General features: G+C 37.5%; 1 protein-coding gene across 6 annotated transcripts in view; it reads right to left on the bottom strand.

Annotated features, from left to right (window-relative positions):
• The window catches only part of OPA1 (OPA1 mitochondrial dynamin like GTPase), a 92,285-nt gene that overhangs the window by 30,519 nt on the left and 40,855 nt on the right, over positions 1–20,911 (bottom strand). For all 6 annotated transcript variants that reach the window (XM_060150307.1, XM_060150309.1, XM_060150310.1 and 3 more), the window contains 6 exons: positions 9,843–10,008; positions 7,444–7,596; positions 5,960–6,068; positions 5,360–5,439; positions 2,122–2,262; positions 186–302 (listed from right to left, as the gene is read on the bottom strand). In XM_060150307.1, coding sequence (XP_060006290.1) covers positions 186–302; positions 2,122–2,262; positions 5,360–5,439; positions 5,960–6,068; positions 7,444–7,596; positions 9,843–10,008 — 766 coding nt within the window. The remainder of the gene's footprint in view (positions 1–185; positions 303–2,121; positions 2,263–5,359; positions 5,440–5,959; positions 6,069–7,443; positions 7,597–9,842; positions 10,009–20,911) is intronic.

Raw genomic sequence — 20,911 nt, 5'->3', positions numbered from 1 at the left:
ATGTAATCACTACAAAAGTGGTAAATATCTTTGAAAAAATAAGAGTTAGGTCACTCTATAAATTACGCATACTTTTTTTCAGAAGATCAAAAGACTTAAAAGTTAATGCTAAACCTCAAGCTTACTTTTAAGCAATTAAACAACTATCACTAAAAAACATTTCTCTTTGTTTTTGGAAACCTTACCTCAGAATCTACAAAATGCCTCTGGTAGTAATAGAAGCCTCTTCGACAAAGGTTACAATGGTTTAGGGCTGTTTTTAAGAAATGTCTTCTATAAACTTGGTGCCAAGTATCCTTGATCTAAAATAATAAAAAGAAAAGAGACCAAAGAGTTACTGTATGCTCTCCAGGTTGATCAAACACATTCTGAAAAGTCATATACAAAGTTTACCTATAAAAAAGTTAATTAAAACCAATGGCAATGTTGTTATTCTGTCAACCTTCTATATCCATTAAAAAATTTTTTTCAAGGTAAAGATTAGACCACTAGTACTCTGACTCCTTACCAGTCTATATACTTCAATATTTGCAGTGTTTCTAACAAGCATTATTATTAATCATCTTGTAGAGTAGAGAGGGTGGAGATTATCTTCCTCTAGTTAGAGGTAATGTGTCCAAGGCAAAAAGAGGTTGTGAGCCTTGTCAGAGGTCAGAGTCAGACTAGGAAGCTGGTCTCAGACCATGTCCATCAACCCCACAACATTTCCTTTCTCGTTATGAAATTTCATTGTTCCTTCAGCAATATGACCCCCACCACTTTATTATTATATAGTCTGTTAGGGTGTTCAGAGGTCTTCCACACCATTGTCTTTTTTCAAGCACAACAAAAATAATGTTGAGAAAGTAGAACAAGCATCATCAACACCATTTGACAGTTGAGAAAAGGGGGCTGAGATTATACCAATAACTAAAGGCAATATTACTAGCTAATAGAATGGAAGTGTACTGGAATTCACATCTCCTGACATCTAGTCTATCCACTATTCTTATCACAGTACTTTGCTACCTATTTTATAGCTTCACAAAATGCAGTGAACATAGTTTCTCTTGGAAAAAATCTGATACTTTCTCGCTCACAGAAAGTAAGATATACAGCCAATTCATATCCTAAGATATGGATAAAATCCCTCCTATTGTATTAACCACTTATAAAATTCAAAAGTATCCAACCGAACAGAATTTACTGTTAGTAAGAGCTAGGACCAATGTGGATAAATGAAATCTATATTCAACTAATAATTTCATGTAATCATTAGTTTTAATTTCATTTTCAATTTATAAACAATGAGATGTATAGCAGCTTTAACTGTTTCTTTTCATCAGTTTTCTTTTCTTGTTCTGACCTCTGGTGGATTTTAAATTAAGTATACTCATTTCTCAAGTGCAGAAACATAAATAGCAAATAAATATTTAAGAGAATCTATGCATGGCCCTGAAACTTCTTAAATGATTGTTTTCCTCACTAGAATTACTTTTCTAAATGGGGTTCACTTAAGCTAATTTAAGCTAATGTTAAAATGAAGCTTTGATCCCTTACACCCTAACTAACTAGGGAACACAGGCCCAGAAACACAATTGTTTTTTTAAATTTTTCTCCAAATAAGCATCATGAAGGTAAGCAAAAGTAGCCTAAACTATAATTATATATCCTCATATTTATTATGAAGAAAGAAAATGAGATAGAAGCCAAAGGTATTATCCAATTTACTCATACCTGATTAAGATACATTTGACTGAAAAACATACATATTAAGTGAGCCATATTTAAGCAAAAATTTCATTCTGTAATCTGAAACAGCGTAACGTAGTGCAGAGATCTCGGTGGGGTCTCTCCCCTTTTCCCAGAACTTACTGCTGAATTTGCCCAGAGAACTTCCCTTTTCTAAGTCTCAAGTTCCCCATTTACAAATTAAAGCATTATACTTAAAGCAATACTGAGAATAAAATTTCAACTGTTTCCACACTCAAAATGACCAAGTTCTTTTTGTCAGCAAAAGTACACAGGATCAAAGTACAATTAAGCACTTAAATATCTAAGTAATACATTAGAAGTAGTAACATTTTACTACAAGAAACAAAGACTAAGGAAGCAAGTTCATGCTTTTCAGTAGTTTATTACCAAGCTTGGGTCTACTTCTACTCCTCGGGATTCAAGGTTCTTTCGGACTGTAGTTATCTCATCACTTGCAAGATAAGCTGGGTGCTCCTCATTACATTTCAACATCTTCTCCAGTTCATTCTTGGTTTCATTGTGAACACACTTTGAAATGTTTAAAAGAGGACTGTGTTTAGATGGTTCATGACTTCGCATAATTATAAAAACAGAGTCCCAATTTTAATAAATATATTACTTTTGCACGATTGGTGACACAAGCTCAACCACAACAAACAAGGAAAACCAGAGTACCCCGGCTTAAGAATGCAAAACAACCTGGACATGTGAGGGGGCAAGGGGGGAAGGGGATTAACCCTATTTGCTATACTTTATCGATACTTTGGCTGAGATGTTTTACTGTCCAAGTCACAGGATCAGGCACCTTACTATGTACATCCTTTCTTGACCTTAGGGTATGATTTCAATCTAGGAAAAAGTGCCCTATATACATGGGAAGATATAATGTTCTATAAATGCCTCATATCTAAGAACTGGATGACTGTAAGGCCCTGTGCCTGTTGATACGCTCCGTTTCTGATAAATACAAAATTCAGTCTGATTTTTTTAAAAAGTCTTTGCATTGAAATCGTTCTTAGATTGCTTCTGTGAGGTGCCCAACATTCTTAAATTCACTTCCAGTCTCTTCTCAATAATTGTTTACAATCTCTTCACCAAATGAGGAAAGCATACACACTAGGGGTAAGTCTGAAAGCAAGACTCAGTACGGTGTCAAATTAACTTTATCTTTTCATTTTTTCCATCCTTCTTTCAAAACTGCATGGTACAGGAAACTAGCTTCAAATTCACTACTCTAAACAAGTTACTACCATAGCACTTTGCCCCAAACTGTACCAAGCTACGGAATCTGAGTATTTATATAAAAATAACACTGAAACACAAATAAACGGCTTGTAAATGGAACTACTAAATAATATTCTCTGAAAACATGAGAAGAAATTTAATAAAGAGAAATTTCACTGTTTCCTTAAACTTCTGCTATTTGGTCTGAGACAGGAAGGAAAATTCCAACTATATTCTCCCACTCTTCCTGCCCTGTTTCACTTCCACCTGTCCACCTGTTCCCACCATGCTGGTTGTTCAGGAGAACACCACTCTCCCATCTATCCTGACCAAGATTTTCATTAGTTTAGCTCAAAGTGAAAATGTTTCAAAGGAATGGTTTTTCCCCAGAAGATTAGGAAAAAGTAACAATATAAGAGCAAAATATAGTTTTCAGAACATGGATTTCTCATCTTTAGCAAAGGACAATCTTAAGTTTCTTTTCCTGCTAAATCCTGCCAACTCAAAAAGAAAAGGAACTGTTACACAGCTATCTAAACTTGCAGTGTGGGACCTAGGGATATTCTCAACTTCTAGAATCTGTTTCTCACTGAAAACTCCAGGTATGAAGTCTAGACCAGTGGTTTTCAACTGGGAGTGGGAGGGTTAGAGAGGTTAGAGGAGAGCTTGAGTCGGTGAGTCTGACATGACGCTTTGCTTTGACAGAGAAAACAAAACCTGCGTATACAAACACCTCCCCAGCGGTTCTCCTGTCCCTCCCCGCTACACTCCAAACTATGGCCTCTGTTTGTTTTACAGTCAGACTGAGTCTTATACATGCTGCCCTGATAACCCTAGGAGAAGCTCTTCTCTGAAGGGTTTCCAAATTCCTCTTCTAGGCTACAGATCCTAGGAATTAGTAAAACTAATTCCTCTGCTTCTCTTGAAGGGATTTCCTATGGGTTCAAGTTCCTGAGAAAGTAACTTACAACCAGGAATCATTCCTCTCTGAGAGTGTTTGGCCAAAGCATACTTACTACTAGTTGCTGAGGCAAGTTCTGCCATCACTGATTGTTCTAGACCTAATTAGGCCTAATTTCACTAAGCCTTAAAGGTCAGACGCCATTTTTCTTTGGAGTTTATCTGCCTTATACCAGTTCTTTCTAATCAATGCCTCTACCTGTCTCAAAGTCAGAAATCTCTGCTGAATCCCCTAGGAATTCTATTCTGAAAGACCGCCTCCTCACAGCCCATGTGTATAGCAGAGATAACTGATGTACTCTGAATACACGCATGACCCAACCACTAACTCTGTCCATTTCTTCAGCTTCTTTTCAGTCTCTGAGTGACTCATTTTCCCACAAGAATCATATCAGAAAAAAAAAGAGAAGAGGAAGACTGTCCCCTCACTATTTTAAGACAAACTGGGACTTATATCTGATAGATATCTTACGAAACAAGAAATGCATAAAACCAGAAAAACATAGGGTGTTGATTATATAATTAACTCTGTATTTAAAATAAAAACAAAAAAATAAAAAAAGAATAGGAATGATATGTCATTTGGTAATTTTTCATTCTCTTTATCTGCTCTCTCAATACACACACATCTGATGGTCTCATTCTCTAATTACATCAATTCAAGGAAGGAAGAAAGGAAAGTAAATTAGATGCCACCTCTTTTTCTTATTCATTACTTCCTTCATCTATGTATTTTGATTTTATATTCTATTTACCATCTTTTATTTAAGGAATTAACATAAGAAAGAGATGGTGGTGTAAGACTCAATGCTAATAAGAAAAGAAGCCATAACAACAAGGAAAGAATAAAAACAGGTGGGGGGAAGCGGGGGAGGATTTTAATGATTACACATTTTCCCTCTATTTATTCATTCGTAAAGTTATTTATACTTGCCTTTACCATTTTGTTCTTTTAAAGTGATCATTAAATGTTTATAATATGAATTCTATAATTCTACTTCCTGTCTGAATTTTTATGCTTATTTTGTGAACATAGGAGCAAAAAATGCAAAAGGATAAAATAGTTTAAATAGACACCTAACAGAAAAATCCAGCGATAATAATAGAATAAGGTTTTAAAAAGACATTATATCTTTTATTCTAATCACATTCATTCTACATCCTCTGAAGTCCCTGTCATTTTTTCTTCTGTTTATAAATTTAATCTTCATTTTACCTCAAATAGGCACTTGAACAAAGTAATCAACCACTCTTTTTAATAAAAAAAGCTACCTCATATTTTTTTAGACTTTCTTTTGTAGTTTACTGTTTTTTCTGAAGATTTATTGTCTTTTAGAAAGGCTGATATAAAATATTTGAAATTATTAAGTTTGGCTTAGAGGCATTCAGAGGTTATATTTTAATGCCTGAATTAAAATGCCAAAGATTTGTTTGTTTTTACCTGTTCTTGGGTTCGATTCTTCCAGTATAACCACCTCTTTTTCCAATCTGGACCTACCATATTTTCAATTGCATTTTCAGCTAGAAAAATTAAAAAAAAATTTTTTTTATTTATCAGGAATTTTATCACTTACCAGGTACATAAATTATAACTAATACTATCTTGCTTTCTTAACCACTTCAAAAACACAGTGTCAATATAAAGTCAGTTGAAATAAAGAATAAAACTATATAATTGATATGGTACATATATAAGAAAGCATTTAATTATATATGTTTAGAATCTATGAAAAGTATAATTGCTTATAAAGTTCCCATAAGTATAGTAGCAAACACTAAAATAGTCTGAATTTCAGCTTTTTAGAATATAAGTACATGTAAATATCATGTGTCCAATGTAACACTTTTTTTTTCAATTTAACATTTTTAATAGTTACAAGCAGTTGACCAAAAAATTGCACAAATAATATTCAAGTAGAATAGTACGGACAAAGAACTTGAGATGTTAGATTTTTTTTTTTTAAACCAATGTTCACTACAGTTAGATGACTCTTTATCCACTGAGAATACTCAAAACTCAATAACCCATGTCCCTACTTACTATCCTTGAGACGAGCCTGAAGAGCCTCTTCCATAAAGTAAATAGCTGCATCCCATTGCTGTTTATCAGATATGGACCGATCTTCCAAAGCATTGTGCTGAATAACCCTCTGAAACAACAAGGAAAGAAAAACAGCTATTTTGATGGATATCTTGTCATTTTAGTCATTTTAATTCTAACTGACAGCTCAGAAAATATCCAAACTAGCAGATGTATCTACAACAACATAAAAGTATGTCCCTCCCACACAAATGCAGAGGGTCCTATTATCTGCCTGCTTATTTGTCAGCTTTCTGTCTAAAAAATAAAACAGTGGAGATTTTCTCCTAGCCCAAATTAAATGAGCTCACCATTGAGAAGACAGCTGGGGGTTGGGGGGTGGGTAGAGAATTACATATTCAACTACATAAAATTACACCCTAGAACCCTGGTATTCAGGAGCTAATGATTCAGGTCATCTCTACTGCTTCTTTTTGCCATATGACCTATGTGTTAGCATTTTCAAAAAGGAGAGGAGAAAAAAAAAAGCAATAACCATTATCTCACTGTTAACACCAATGGAAAATGTAATGGAAGGAAGCTTAAGAGGTCTAGACAATCATAAGTAAATGTTAGTTATTTATTGTAAGAAAATTGGTTTCCAAATCTTATAGCTTTTGAATTAATGAATGAATGAAAACGGCACCACTCTCTCTCAGTAAGCCAATCTTATTAAGGCATTTAACAAGAATGGATATGGTTTTCAAATATGAAGACAAACATTTCTTTAAAAAAAAACCCTATAATTACAATCAACCCACAGCGAAATATGCATTTTTAGAAAACTGCTCAGTCTTATCTTTAACGGTTCCTCCCATAATTGTCTGGACAGAGAGGGTGGTTAAAAAAGGTTTGATTAGGTGATGAGAACACTCTACGTAACAAAAGATTTATCAGGTGATGAAGGTCAGGAGCCAGGCTTTACAATAAAGACACAATGGGGCTCGTATCCCAGCTTTGCCAATGACAACAACAGAACTGCTTAAGAACAAAATAAAACAATGCTTACAAAATACATAGAGTTTCTGGTACTTTGTAAGCATCCAACACATGGTAGTTAGCATTATGATTTTAGGAATCTAACATTGTGACTCAACTCCACTGAAAACCAATGCATCTAATTCTTTTTACCACTGAGGGTAAAATGAGAAGCAGCTATCCGTAGTTCAGGCCCATGTAAATTCTGTGGAAGTTTATAGAAACCTGTTTACTGCAAGGTTTGATTTTCTTCTGAAATGATAGCCAAGAAAGAAATAGCAGAGGGCGATTTTAGAAGGGCAGAAAAACGTCAAAAGGCCGATTATATTTCGTAAATCTATTTCTTTCCTTATTTTCAATTCAGAACCTAATTTAAATAGTCATATAAAAATATTCTATAAAAGAATATCAATTTGAGAAATTATACAGAAAAATGAGGCTGGCACCCTAATATACAAACGACATACCAAGCTGTCCTCTGCAAAATCATTCCACTTGTGGCGTTTAATAGTTTCTTCCTTAACAGCCTCTTTAAGTTTATCAAATATGTCATCATGCTCTTTTCCTTTCGGTTCTGTCATGAAGCGGGAAAATTCTTCTTGTAGGGTCTCCCAAGCAACCTAGAATGATTTAAAAGAAAAAAGCTGCACCTATATTGCATACTTTCATTTAACGTGTAACAAGAAAAATAAACACATGAATTTAAGCCAAGTAGATGTGATAAATCAGTTAATCAGAAAATACATATGAAATCACATTTTTAAAAAAAGGTATAGCAAATATAAACTCTGCCCTCAAGAGCTCATACTGGTAGCTGGTGGAATAGACTTGGCCTCCTGACATGTTTCACTACACATACACAGCATCTCAAATTAAAAAAAAAAAATAGTAACCAACATTTAAAAACTGAGAGACTTCCTATAAAATCCATGTTTCCAGCCTCACTTGAACCACCTGGCAACACTGGGCCCATGTTCCTGCACACCTTCGCCTGCTGGAGCTAAACAGGAGCTGCCTGTCCCTTCAGAGAAGGCATGCAGGCCACATCAGCCACCAGACTCGGTTCACTTACTTATTTACTTCACTCTCTACAACATCTGAGTTTGCCTGCCTCTTCCATACTGTAAAAAGTTTAAAATTTCTTAATGATTTAGTTTTTTCACATCTTTGCCCTTATGCAAATATATGAGGTAATGTGTCAATACTTTCGAACACAGGTGAGTATTATTCAGCCTTGTACTATTGCTAATTCCCAATTATCTGAACAGTGAAAGGAGAGCACAGTGTCAAAATCAATTAAGAACTAAACCTACTTAGGACTAAGTGGGCTAGTTAATATTGTATTTTATATCTAGCCCTCTTCGTTTTAAACATTAAGAAATTATGGCATAAAGAAAGGTGACTGTCCAAGAATATAGAGTGAGGTATTAAAATCTGTTTCCTGACCTTCAGCAGGTTCACATCTTTCTACCACACCTATGTGTGAAGGGAGAAAGCAGCAAAAGACAGAATCACTTGCCATTTTTATGATTACTTCTGCTGCTTGAACCTTAGGATATGAAAATATGCTATCATGGGACAGGGTCCAGAAAAATGTTAGAGCCAGTAGTGAGGAGAAGTGGCAGCAGCTCTCTAATTACTTTAGGGGGAAATGTGTCAAGACCAGGGGTCAGCAACATGGAGCTTAGATAGAGTGGCTGTAAGAGTTCTTAGAAAAAGAGACTTGAGGAAATTGAGAACAGAGATAAAGAAGCAAGGACTGGAAGGATAGGAAAGGGGTAAAATACACCTGAATAATTAGACACTGACATTTTGTTTCTAAGGTAGGTATGAAAAACAAAAATTTTTTTTTTTTTTTTTTTTTGCAGTACACGGGCCTCTCACTGTTGTGGCCTCTCCCGTTGCGGAGCACAGGCTCCGGACGCGCAGGCTCAGCGGCCATGGCCCACGGGCCCAGCCACTCCGTGGCATGTGGGATCCTCCCAGACCAGGGCACGAACCCGTGTCCCCTGCATCGGCAGGCGGACTCTCAACCACTGCACCACCAGGGAAGCCCCCCAAATTATTTTTAACACGGATTCTAATTTTGTGAGCAACTTCACACCGAAGCAAAGGACACACTGGCTCTTATCTACAACAATCGTTCTTCAGAGTAATGTGCCTGGCAAGATCAACTTGGATGATGATCATAATCATAATAGCAGCTGGCATTTACCAAATGGTTACTATGGAGCAGATACTGTCTAAGTATTCTACATATGTTAACTCCTTGACTCCTCACAACAATTTATGATGTAGGCAACACTTTCATCCTTATTTTATAAATGAGAAAACAGGAAGGTTATTAAGCAAACAGCCCAAGGATTGCATAGCTACAAAGTGGTAGAGCCAAGATACATGGGTATCAGAAATGCTTTCTCGAAGGTACTTGCTTACAATTCCTAGTCTAACCCTCTGGCAGGGTCCTAACTAAGGAAATAATTATTTAAGTAAAATTGAGCCCTGCATAAAATCAACAAATAAAATGTTTCATCCATTAAACATTTTCCTTATGGAATCTCTAACTACAGAAGAAGTTAAAAATATTTCACATTCAAACAAATTTTGCCAGTTTTGTTAAATGCTACCTTTGGAAGGAGAACCAGTACCCTCAGACCAACACCATACCAATTAGTAAATTTTTTTGACAGTAGTAACTGGTAGGAGCATTAAGGTTAATCCCAATAGAGATTAGGAATAAAGAATAAAAGGAGCATAAGGACCAAAGAGAAAGATAGTGGCTGTGATAGGAATAAAACCTAAAATTCACAGCTCCTAATCCCTTCACATAATGCTTCTTACCCATTTAATTAAATTATATCCTAACCTCGACTGCTTTATTAGGAAGCTGCTTATCAGTCCACTGTTTAAGCTTGATATCCACTGTCGTATTAAAAGTTCCAGAATTCATAGTCTGTGCAGCTGGAAGATAGATGTTTTCAATCACATGAGTTGATACTCTTTCCCACAAAGACTGCTGAAGGATTTCCTCCCTGCAATTAAAAAAAAAAAAGTTCCAAGAACACCAAATTCAAATATTAAGCTTTTATAAACAGCTTTATTGAAGTATCAACTTACAATAAATTATACATATTTAAAGTTTTGATATATGTACATGCCTATGTATCACCGCAATCAAGATCATGAACCTTTTCATCATCCTCAAAAGTTGTAACCACTGGATCTACTTTCTGTCACTACAGCTTAGTTTATTTTCTACAACTTAACATAAATGCAGTCATGTAGCATGTACTCTTATTTTCTCTGTCTTCTTTCATCAACATAATTACTTTGAGATTCATCCATGTTGTTGTGTATATTAATATTTCATTTCCTTTTTTGCTGAGTAATATTCCATTGCATAAATCTGTTCACTTATTCACCTGCTGACGGACATTTGGGCTGTTTCCAGTTGCAGGCTATCACAAATAAAGCTGCTATGAGCATTCATGTACAAGTCTTTGTATGACATATGCTCTTGTGCCTCTTGGGCAAATATCTAGGAGTGGAATGGCTGGATCATTTAGTAATTTTATATTTAACTTTATAAGATACTGCCAAAATGTTTTCCAAATTGGTTGAACCATTTGACATTCCCACCAGAGGAGTATGAGAGTTCTAGATCCTCTACATCTTGCCAACATTTGGTATGATTAGTCATTTTCATTTTTCTCACTGTAATAGGTTTACAGTGGTATCTCATTATGGTTTTAATTTGCATTTCCCTAATGACTAGTAATTCCAAGTATCTTTTTATGTGTTCATTTACCTAATATTAATACATACTTTATATGTGTTGACTGTGAAGTAGAGTCCAAGACTGTAAACTTCTTGGTATGATTTTAACAATTTATCAGACCACAGCACAAAGCACAGAGACATTATGGGATATTGCTAGGTAAAATTGTTCAACATTTCATGATAACATAAAGAATGAATAATCAAGCTGAAAATTCTACCTTTTATAAGACATCTTACAAGAATACGGTTCTCTAAATAGAATAAAGAAAACTACTTCAATCAAGAAAAAATCTGAAATCTCTAGAAAATATTTATTTGGCTTCTCCCAAACTAATCTTTACTGTTATACAGTGCTAAAACATACAAAAACACCATGTTTATCAAATGATCAGTCTTAGGAGTAACCTCACCTTTTAGGATGCAGTTACAAAGCTCAGGGCAACAGAAATACCCCTTTCTGTCCAAAAGCCAAACTGCACTTTTCTTGGGTGAGGAGAGCCAACACTTCCTGCCATGCAAGTTGACTCATACTCACTCAATATTTTGTGTAAAATTAAGTCTATTGAGTCAATGAGCTTAGCTGCAGGTCTTCCCTTGCTAATTTTCAGGTCTTTTTTCCCTTACAACCAGAAAACAAAAGAGTATGGGAGGGAGGACAAAACACGTGAAGAAGATAGTGGTATAAACATACAGTTGTAAAATAAATAAGTCATGGGATGTAATATGCAGCATGAAGAACATGACCAATAATATTGTAATAACTTTGTATGGGGACAGATGGTTACTAGACTTATCGTGATGACACTTCCATAATGTATGCAATTGTCAAATCACTATGTAGAGGAGGAGCTTCAAGATGGCGGAAGAGTAAGATGCGGAGATCACCTTCCTCCCCACCAATACATCAGAAATACATCTACATGTGGAACAACTCCTACAGAACACCTACTGAACGTTGGCAGAAGACCTCAGACCTTCCAAAAGGCAAGAAACTCCCTATGTACCTGGGTAGGGCAATGAAAAAATAAAAATCAGAGACAAAAGAATAGGGACGGGACCTGCACCAATGGGAGGGAGCTGTGAAGGAGGAAAGGTTTCCACACACTAGGAAGCCCCTTCGCGGGTGGAGACTGAGGGTGGCGGAGGGGGGAAGCTTCGGAGCCACGGAGGAGAGCGCAGCAGCACGGGTGCGGAGGGCAAAGCGGGGAGATTCCCACACAGAGGATCAGAGCCGACCAGCACTCACCAGCCCGAGAGGCTTGTCTGCTCACCCGCAGGGACGGGCGGGGGCTGGGAGCTGAGGCTCGGGCTTCGGTCGGAGCGCAGGGAGAGGACTGGGGTTGGCGGCGTGAACACAGCCTGCAGGGGGTTAGTGCGCCACGGCTGGCCGGGAGGGAGTCCGGGGAAAAGTCTGGACCTGCCGAAGAGGCAAGAGACTTTTTCTTCCTTCTTTGTTTCCTGGTGCGCGAGGAGAGGGGATTAAGAACGCTACTTAAAGAAGCTCCAGAGACTGGCATGAGCCGCGGCTAAAAGCGCGGACCCCAGAGACGGGCATGAGACGCTAAGGCTGCTGCTGCCGCCACCAAGAAGCCTGTGTGCGAGCACAGGTCACTATCCACACCTGCCCTGCCAGTAGCCTGTGCAGCCCGCCACTGCCAGGGTCCTGGGATCCAGGGACAACTTCCCCAGGAGAACACACGGCGAGCCTCTGGCTGGTGCAATGTCATGCCGGCCTCTGCCACCGCAGGCTCACCCCGCCTCCGTGCCCCTTCCCCGCCCACCCCCACCCCCGGCCTGAGTGAGCCAGAGCCCCTGAAGCAGCTGCTCCGTTAACCCTGTCCTGTCTGAGCGAAGAACTGACGCCCTCAGGCGACCTACACGCAGAAGCGGGGCCAAATCCAAAGTTGAACCCCAGGAGCTGTGGGAACAAAAAAGAGAAAGGGAAATCTCTCCCAGCAGCCTCAGGAGCAGCAGATTAAATCTCCACAATCAACTTGATGTACCCTGCAACTGTGGAATACCTGAACAGGCAACAAATCATCCCAAAGTGAGGAGGTGGACTTTGGGGGCAACAATATATATATATATTTTTTCCCGTTTTCCCTTTTTGTTTGTGTGTATGTGTATGCTTCTGTGTGTGATTTTGTCTGTATAGCTTTGCTTTTACCATTTGTCCTAGGGTTCTGTCTGTCCGTTGTTTTTTTTAATTACTTAAGAAAACGTTTTTTCTTAATAATTATTTTTTCTTTTAATAACTTTATTTTATCTTCTTCTTTTTTTCTATTTTTTCTCCCTTTTATTCTGAGCTGTATGGAGGACAGGCTCTTTGGTGCTCCAGCTAGGCATCAGGGCTGTGCCACTGAGGTGGGAGAGCCAAGTTCAGGACACTGGTCCACAAGAGACCTCCCAGCTCCACATAATATTAAACAGTGAAAATCTCCCAGCGATCTCCATCTCAAAGGCAAGACCCAGCTCCACTCAACGACCAGCAAGCTACAGTGCTGGACATCCTATGCCAAACAACTAGCAAGACAGGAACACAACCCTATCCATTAGCACAGAGGCTGCCTAAAATCATAATAAGGCTACAGACACCCCAAAACACACCACCAGACGTGGTGCTGCCCACCAGAAACACAAGATCCAGCCTCATCCACCAGAACACAGGCACTAGTCCCCTCCACCCGGAAGACTACACAACCCACTGAACCAACCCTAGCCACTGGGGACAGACATCAAAAACAACGGGAACTATGAACCTGCAGCCTGCAAAAAGGAGACCCCAAACACAGTAAGATAAGCAAAATGAGAAGACAGAAAAACACACAGCAGATGAAGGAGCAACATAAAAACCCACCAGACCTAACAAATGAAGAGGAAATAGGCAGTCTACCTGAAAAAGAATTCAGAATAATGATAGTAAAGATGATCCAAAATCTTGGAAATAGCATACACAAAATGCAAGAAACATTTAACAAGGGCCTAGAAGAACTAAAGATGAAACAAACAACGATGAACAACACAATAAATGAAATTAAAAATACTCTAGGTGGGATCAATAGCAGAATAACTGAGGCAGAAGAACGGATAAGTGACCTGGAAGACAAAATAGTGGAAATACCTACTGCAGAGCAGAATAAAGAAAAAAGAATGAAAAGAACTGAGGACAGACTCAGAGACATCTGGGACACCATTAAACACACCAACAATCGAACTATAAGGGTCCCGGAAGAAGAAGAGATAAAGAAAGGGACTCAGAAAATATCTGAAGAGATTATAGTTGAAAACTTCCCTAATATGGGAAAGGAAATAGTTAATCAAGCCCAGGAAGCACAGAGAGTCCAATACAGGATAATTCTAAGAAGAAACACGCCAAGACACATATTAATCAAACTATCAAAAATTAAATACAAGGAACAAATATTAAAAGCAGCAAGGGAAAAACAACAAGTAACCCATAGGGGAATCCCCATAAGGTCAACAGCTGATCTTTCAGCAGAAACTCTGCAAGCCAGAAGGGAGTGTCAGGACATATTTAAAGTGATGAAAGAGAAAAACCTACAGCCAAGATTACTCTACTCAGCAAGAATCTCATTCAGATTTGACAGAGAAATTAAAAGCTCTACAGACAAGCAAAAGCTGAGAGAATTCAGCACCACCAAACCAGCTTTACAACAAATGCTGAAGGAACTTCTCTAGGCAGGAAACACAAGAGAAGGAAAAGACCTACAATAACAAACACAAAACAATTAAGAAAATGGTAATAGGAACATGCATATCGATAATTACCTTAAATGTAAATGGATTAAATGCTCCAACCAAGAGACAAACACTGGCTGAATGGATACAAAAACAAGACCCGTATATATGCTGTCTACAAGAGACCCACTTCAGACCTAGGGACACATACAGACTGAAAGTGAGGGGATGAAAAAAGATATTCAATGCAAATGGAAATCAAAAGCAAGCTGGCGTAGCAATTCTCATATCAGACAAAAGAGATGTTAAAATAAAGAGCATTACAAGAGACAAAGAAGGACATTACATAATGGTCAAGGGATCAGTCCAAGAAGATGTAACAATTGTAAATATTTATGCACTCAACATAGGAGCACCTCAATACATAAGGCAAATACTAACAGCCATAAAAGGGGAAATCGACAGTAACACAATTATAGTAGGGGACTTTAACACCCCACATTCACCAATGCACAGATCATCTAAAATGAAAATAAATAAGGAAACACAAGCTTGAAATGATACATTAAACAAGATGGACTTAATTGATATTTATAGGACATTCCATCCAAAAACAATACACATTCTTCTCAAGTGCTCATGGAACATTCTCCAGGATAGATCACATCTTGGGTCACAAATCAAGCCTTGGTAAATTTAAGAAAATGGAAATCGTATCAAGTATCTTTTTCAACCACAACGCTATGAGACTACATATCAATTACAGGAAAAGACCTGTAAGAAATACAAACACATGGAGGCTAAACAACACACTACTTAATAACCAAGAGGTCACTGAAGAAATGAAAGAGGAAATCAAAACATACCTAGAAACAAATGACAATGAAAACACAACAACCCAAAACCTATGGGATGCAGCAAAAGCAGTTCTAAGAGGGAAGTTTATAGCAATACAATCCTACCTTAAGAAACAGGAAACGTCTCGAATAAACAACATAACCTTGCACCTAAAGCAATTAGAGAAAGAAGAACAAGAAAACCCCAAAATTAGCGGAAGGAAAGAAATCATAAAAATCAGATCAGAAATAAATGAAAAAGAAATGAAGGAAACGATAGCAAAGATCAATAAGACTAAAAGTTGGTTCTTTGAGAAGATAAACAAAATTGATAAACCATTAGCCAGACTCATCAAGGAAAAAAGGGAGAAGACTCAAATCAATAGAATTAGAATTGCAAAAGGAGAAGTAACAACTGACACTGCAGAAATACAAAAGATCATGAGAGATTACTACAAGCAACTCTATGCCAATAAACTGGATAACCCGGAAGAAATGGACAAATTCTTAGAAATGCACAACCTGCCGAGACTGAATCAGGAAGAAATAGAAAATATGAACAGACCAATCACAAGCACTGAAATTGAAACTGTGATTAAAAGTCTTCCAACAAACAAAAGCCCAGGACCAGATGGCTTCACAGGTGAATCCTATCAAACATTTAGAGAAGAGCTAACACCTATCCTTCTCAAACTCTTCCAAATATAGCAGAGGTAGGAACACTCCCAAACTCATTCTATGAGGCCACCATCACTCTGATACCAAAACCAGATAAAGATATCACAAAGAAAGAAAACTACAGGCCAATATCACTGATGAACATAGATGGAAAAATCCTCAACAAAACACTAGCAAACAGAATCCAACAGCACATTAAAAGGATCATACACCATGATCAAGTGGGGTTTATTCCAGGAATGCAAGGATCCTTCAGTATACGCAAAACAATCAATGTGATAAACCATATTAACAAACTGAAGGAGAAAAACCATATGATCATCTCAACAGATGCAGAGAAAGCTTTTGACAATATTCAACACCCATTTATGATAAAAACCCTGCAGAAAGTAGGCATAGAGGGAACTTCCTTCAACATAATAGAGGCCATACATGACAAACCCACAGCCAACATCATTCTCAATGGTGAAAAACTGAAACCATTTCCACAAAGATCAGGAACAAGACAGGTTGCCCACTCTCACCACTATTATTCAACATAGTTTTGGAAGTTTTAGCCACAGCAATCAGTGAAGAAAAAGAAATAAAAGGAATCCAAATCAGAAAAGAAGAAGTAAAGCTGTCACTGTTTGCAGATGACACGATACTATACATAAAAAATCCTAAAGATGCTACCAGAAAACTACTAGAGCTAATCAATGAATTTGGTAAAGTAGCAGGATACAAAGTTAATGCACAGAAACCTCTTGCATTCCTACACACTAATGATGAAAAATGTGAAAGTGAAATCAAGAAAACACTCCCATTTACCACTGCAACAAAAAGAATAAAATATCTAGGAATAAACCTACCTAAGGAGATGAAAGACCTGTATGCAGAAAATTATAAGACACTGATGAAAGAAATTAAAGATGATACAAATAGATGGAGAGATATACCATGTTCTTGGATTGGAACAACCAACACTGTGAAAATGACTCTACTACCCAAAGCAATCTACAGATTCAATGCAATCCCTATCAAACTACCACTGGCATTTTTCACAGAACTAGAACAAAAAATTTCACAATTTGTATGGAAACACAAAAGACTCCAAATAGCCAAAGCAATCTTGAGAAAGAAAAACGGAGGTGGAGGAATCAGGCTCCCTGACTTCAGACTATACTACAAAGCTACAGTAATCTAGACAGTATGGTACTGGCACAAAAACAGAAATATAGATGAGTGGAACAGGATAGAAAGCCCAGAGATAAACCCATGCACATATGGTCACCTTATCTTTGATAAAGGAGGCAGGAATGTACAGTGGAGAAAGGACAGCCTCTTCAATAAGTGGTGCTGGGAAAACTGGACAGCTACATGTAAAAGTATGAGATTAGATCACTCCCTAACACAATACACAAAAATAAGCTCAAAATGGATTAAAGACCTAAATGTAAGGCCAGACACTATCAAACTCTTTGAGGAAAACATAGGCAGAACACTCTATGACATAAATCACAGCAAGATCCTTTTTGACCCACCTCCTAGAGAAATGGAAATAAAAATAAAAATTAACAAAAGGGACCTAATGAAACTTAAAAGCCTTTGCACAGTAAAGGAAACCATAAACAAGACCAAAAGACCACCCTCAGAATGGGAGAAAATATTTTCAAATGAAGCAACTGACAAAGGATTAATCTCCAATATATATAAGCAGCTCATGCAGCTCAATAACAAAAAAACAAACAACCCAATCCAAAATGGGCAGAAGACCTAAATAGACATTTCTCCAAAGAAGATATACAGATTGCTGCCAACAAAGACATGAAAGAATGCTCAACATCATTAATCATTAGAGAAATGCAAATCAAAACTACAATGAGATATCATCTCACACTGGTCAGAATGGCCACCATCAAAAAATCTACAAACAATAAATGCTGGATAGGGTGTGGAGAAAAGGGAACCCTCTTGCACTGTTGGTGGGAATGTAAATTGATACAGCCACTATGGAGAACAGTATGGAATTTCCTCAAAAAACTCAAAAGAGGACTACCATATGACCCAGCAATCCCACTACTGGGCATATATCCTGAGAAAACCATAATTCAAAAAGAGTCATGTACCAAAATGTTCATTGCAGCTCTATTTACAATAGCCAGGAGACGGAAACAACCTAAGTGTCCATCACCAGATGTATCGATAAAGAAGATGTGGCACATATATACAATGGAATATTACTCAGCCATAAAAAGAAATGAAACTGAGTTATTTGTAGTGAGGTGGATGGACCTAGAGACTGTCATACAGAGTGAAGTAAGTCAGAAAGAGAAAAACAAATACCGTATGCTAACATATATATATGGAATCTAAAAAAAAAAAGAAAGAAAATGGTCAGGAGAACCTAGGAGCAAGACGGGAATAAAGATGCAGACCTACTAGAGAATGTACTTGAGGATATGGGGAGAGGGAAGGGTAAGCTGGGACAAAGTGAGAGAGTGGCATCGACATATATACACTACCAAACGTAAAACAGATAGCTAGTGGGAAGCAGCCGCATAGCACAGGTAGATCAGCTCGGTGTTTTGTGACTACCTAGAGGGGTGGTATAGGGAGGGTGGGAGGGAGGGAGATGCAAGAGGGAAGAGATATGGGAACATATGTGTATGTATAACTGATTCACTTTGTTATAAAGCAGAAACTAACACACCACTGTAAAGCAATTATACTCTAATAAAGATGTTAAAACAAAACACTATGTAGTGCACTGAAACTAACATAATATTGCATGTCAACTATATTTCAATAAAAACAAAAGGAAGGAAAGAAGGGAGGAAGGAAGGAGAGAGAGAATGAATATGCGGAGAGAATACACCACTGAGGATCAAAAGGACAAAGTCCATTTAGTCATGGCATTAATGACAGATAATGGGAGAATTTTAAGAGCAAGGTGGAAGAAAAGAAGTTTGTCAGGGCCATCTATTCAGACAATTTTAAACACAAACTCAAGATATCTGAAAGATGAACAAAAAATCAGGATACAGCCTCTGACCACGAACGCCTTTTGCTGCTCCTGCCTCAGAACAGACATGGTCTGTTAATCTCTTCCTAGGAGTCTATGGGACAGGACTCTACAACCCAGACACCCTTTCAAGGAGATCATAACAAAATTCCACACCACCAAATTCTGACAAGCCTTAGGTAACTTTCTCAAAGGAGGCTGCAGCTTCTCAATCCACCAAAGGTGGCTGCTGTCACTTATCCTTACCCAGCTCACTTGCCCTTTCATCACTAAGCTGCTGTCCTCCGTCCAGACTCCCCCTGCTCCCCTCCATCACAATAACTTTTATTGTGCCTCCAATACCTTGTTCCATAACAAACAAACCATTTTATATTCTCATTCTTTCCCTTTTCCTTACATCTTCAAACCTTTCCTGACCCTCCCTTACAGGCAGTAACTGTCCTCAAATTCTGCTGCCTGGAAGCTGCTCATTAGCTGAATGTGCTTCAGAGTCAGGAAGTGGATGTTCTCCTTACCCCACAATCTCTCTTCCAGACCATCAGTCCTCTACTCACATCGACCAGTTCCCCCAGTATATATTCTAGGTGATTGTAGACTTCTTCTCTAAGTTTTGCCATCGTCCAGGGATAAATACCACTAATACACAAAATACAACTACCATTATAGTTCTATTTATCACCCCCTTTATCTCCTGAACCCTACCTATATGCCCTTTTAATTAAAATTTTTTTCAAAATGAAAATTTCTTCTTTTAAAGCAGAGGACTTACTCCATATAATTTAAAACCAATACAGAAAAAGTAAGAAGTCCTCCATAATGTCTCTTTCACTAAATGACCACTATTCACAGCTTAATTTATCATTAAAAATATTCAATGCCTACATTACTATTTGTGTGTGTTTACACAGGTGATATTACACATACTGTTTAATAAATATAATATTCAAGTATATTGTACATAGTTTTCCATGTTGACATCCTACATTTTTCAATGGCTGCATAGTAATCCACTCTATGGATAAATCAAATATTATGTAATTACAAATAAAAACACAAGTTTTCAATTTTTTACACTTATAAACAAAACCATGGTGAAGATTCTTATGTGTTCATCTTCGTCAAAAATATCTTCATTTCAATAGAGCCCTAGCAATATAATTACTGGATATAGATGTACTCAGTCTTTAACTGACTCCTCTTCTCCATTACCTACACATCCAATCACTAAATCCTGTCAATTCTATCCTCTAGGTAACCTCTCAAATATCTCAAAAATGACTCCTCTTCTCCACCTGTACAACCACTATTCAAGTTCAAGCCACTATCTCTTCTGGTCTAGATTGTTTCAACAGTCAACTGTCTCCTTGCTCAGTTTTCTCCACCTGTATTCCACTTTCCCTACTACAAAAATCTTTTTAAAATGCAAATCTGCCTAAACCTCTTCATTGGCCCTCACTGGTTGTGGGATAAATTTCAAGCTTCTAAACATGGTTTCTAAGGCCCTTAATCATCTATATCTTGCTTATATCCACCGTTTCATCTTCTTCCTCTTGCCTCCTTCTATGCTAAAGCCATAGGTACCTGTCTTCAGTTACTTGTGTCACTTTTCTTGCTCTCACCTCTTGGCCTCTGCAATATTCTGGTCACTGCCTTTACCTAGTATCTATTCACTCTTTAAATCTCAAATTATAAGAAATCGTTTTTGATTCCTTACATCTGAGTTAGGGTACTTAACTGTGCATTCCCATATTCCTTTCATTCTTTTAACTTCAACAAAATAAACTTAACACTTTTCACCAAAAATTGTATGTATACTGCGATACCATTTTTAAGTGTATTTCTATAAATCCTGCCAGCTATCCTTCTAAATAAGGATAAAATAACTATCTCCTGCTTAGTGTCCGTAATCGACTCCTAAAGATCAAGTATATTGTGTGA

Source organism: Lagenorhynchus albirostris, chromosome 5, assembly GCF_949774975.1.
Source record: "Lagenorhynchus albirostris chromosome 5, mLagAlb1.1, whole genome shotgun sequence".
NCBI lineage: Eukaryota > Metazoa > Chordata > Mammalia > Artiodactyla > Delphinidae > Lagenorhynchus > Lagenorhynchus albirostris.
Note: the sequence above shows the minus strand (reverse complement) of the source record. Positions and strands in the feature narration are given on the sequence as shown.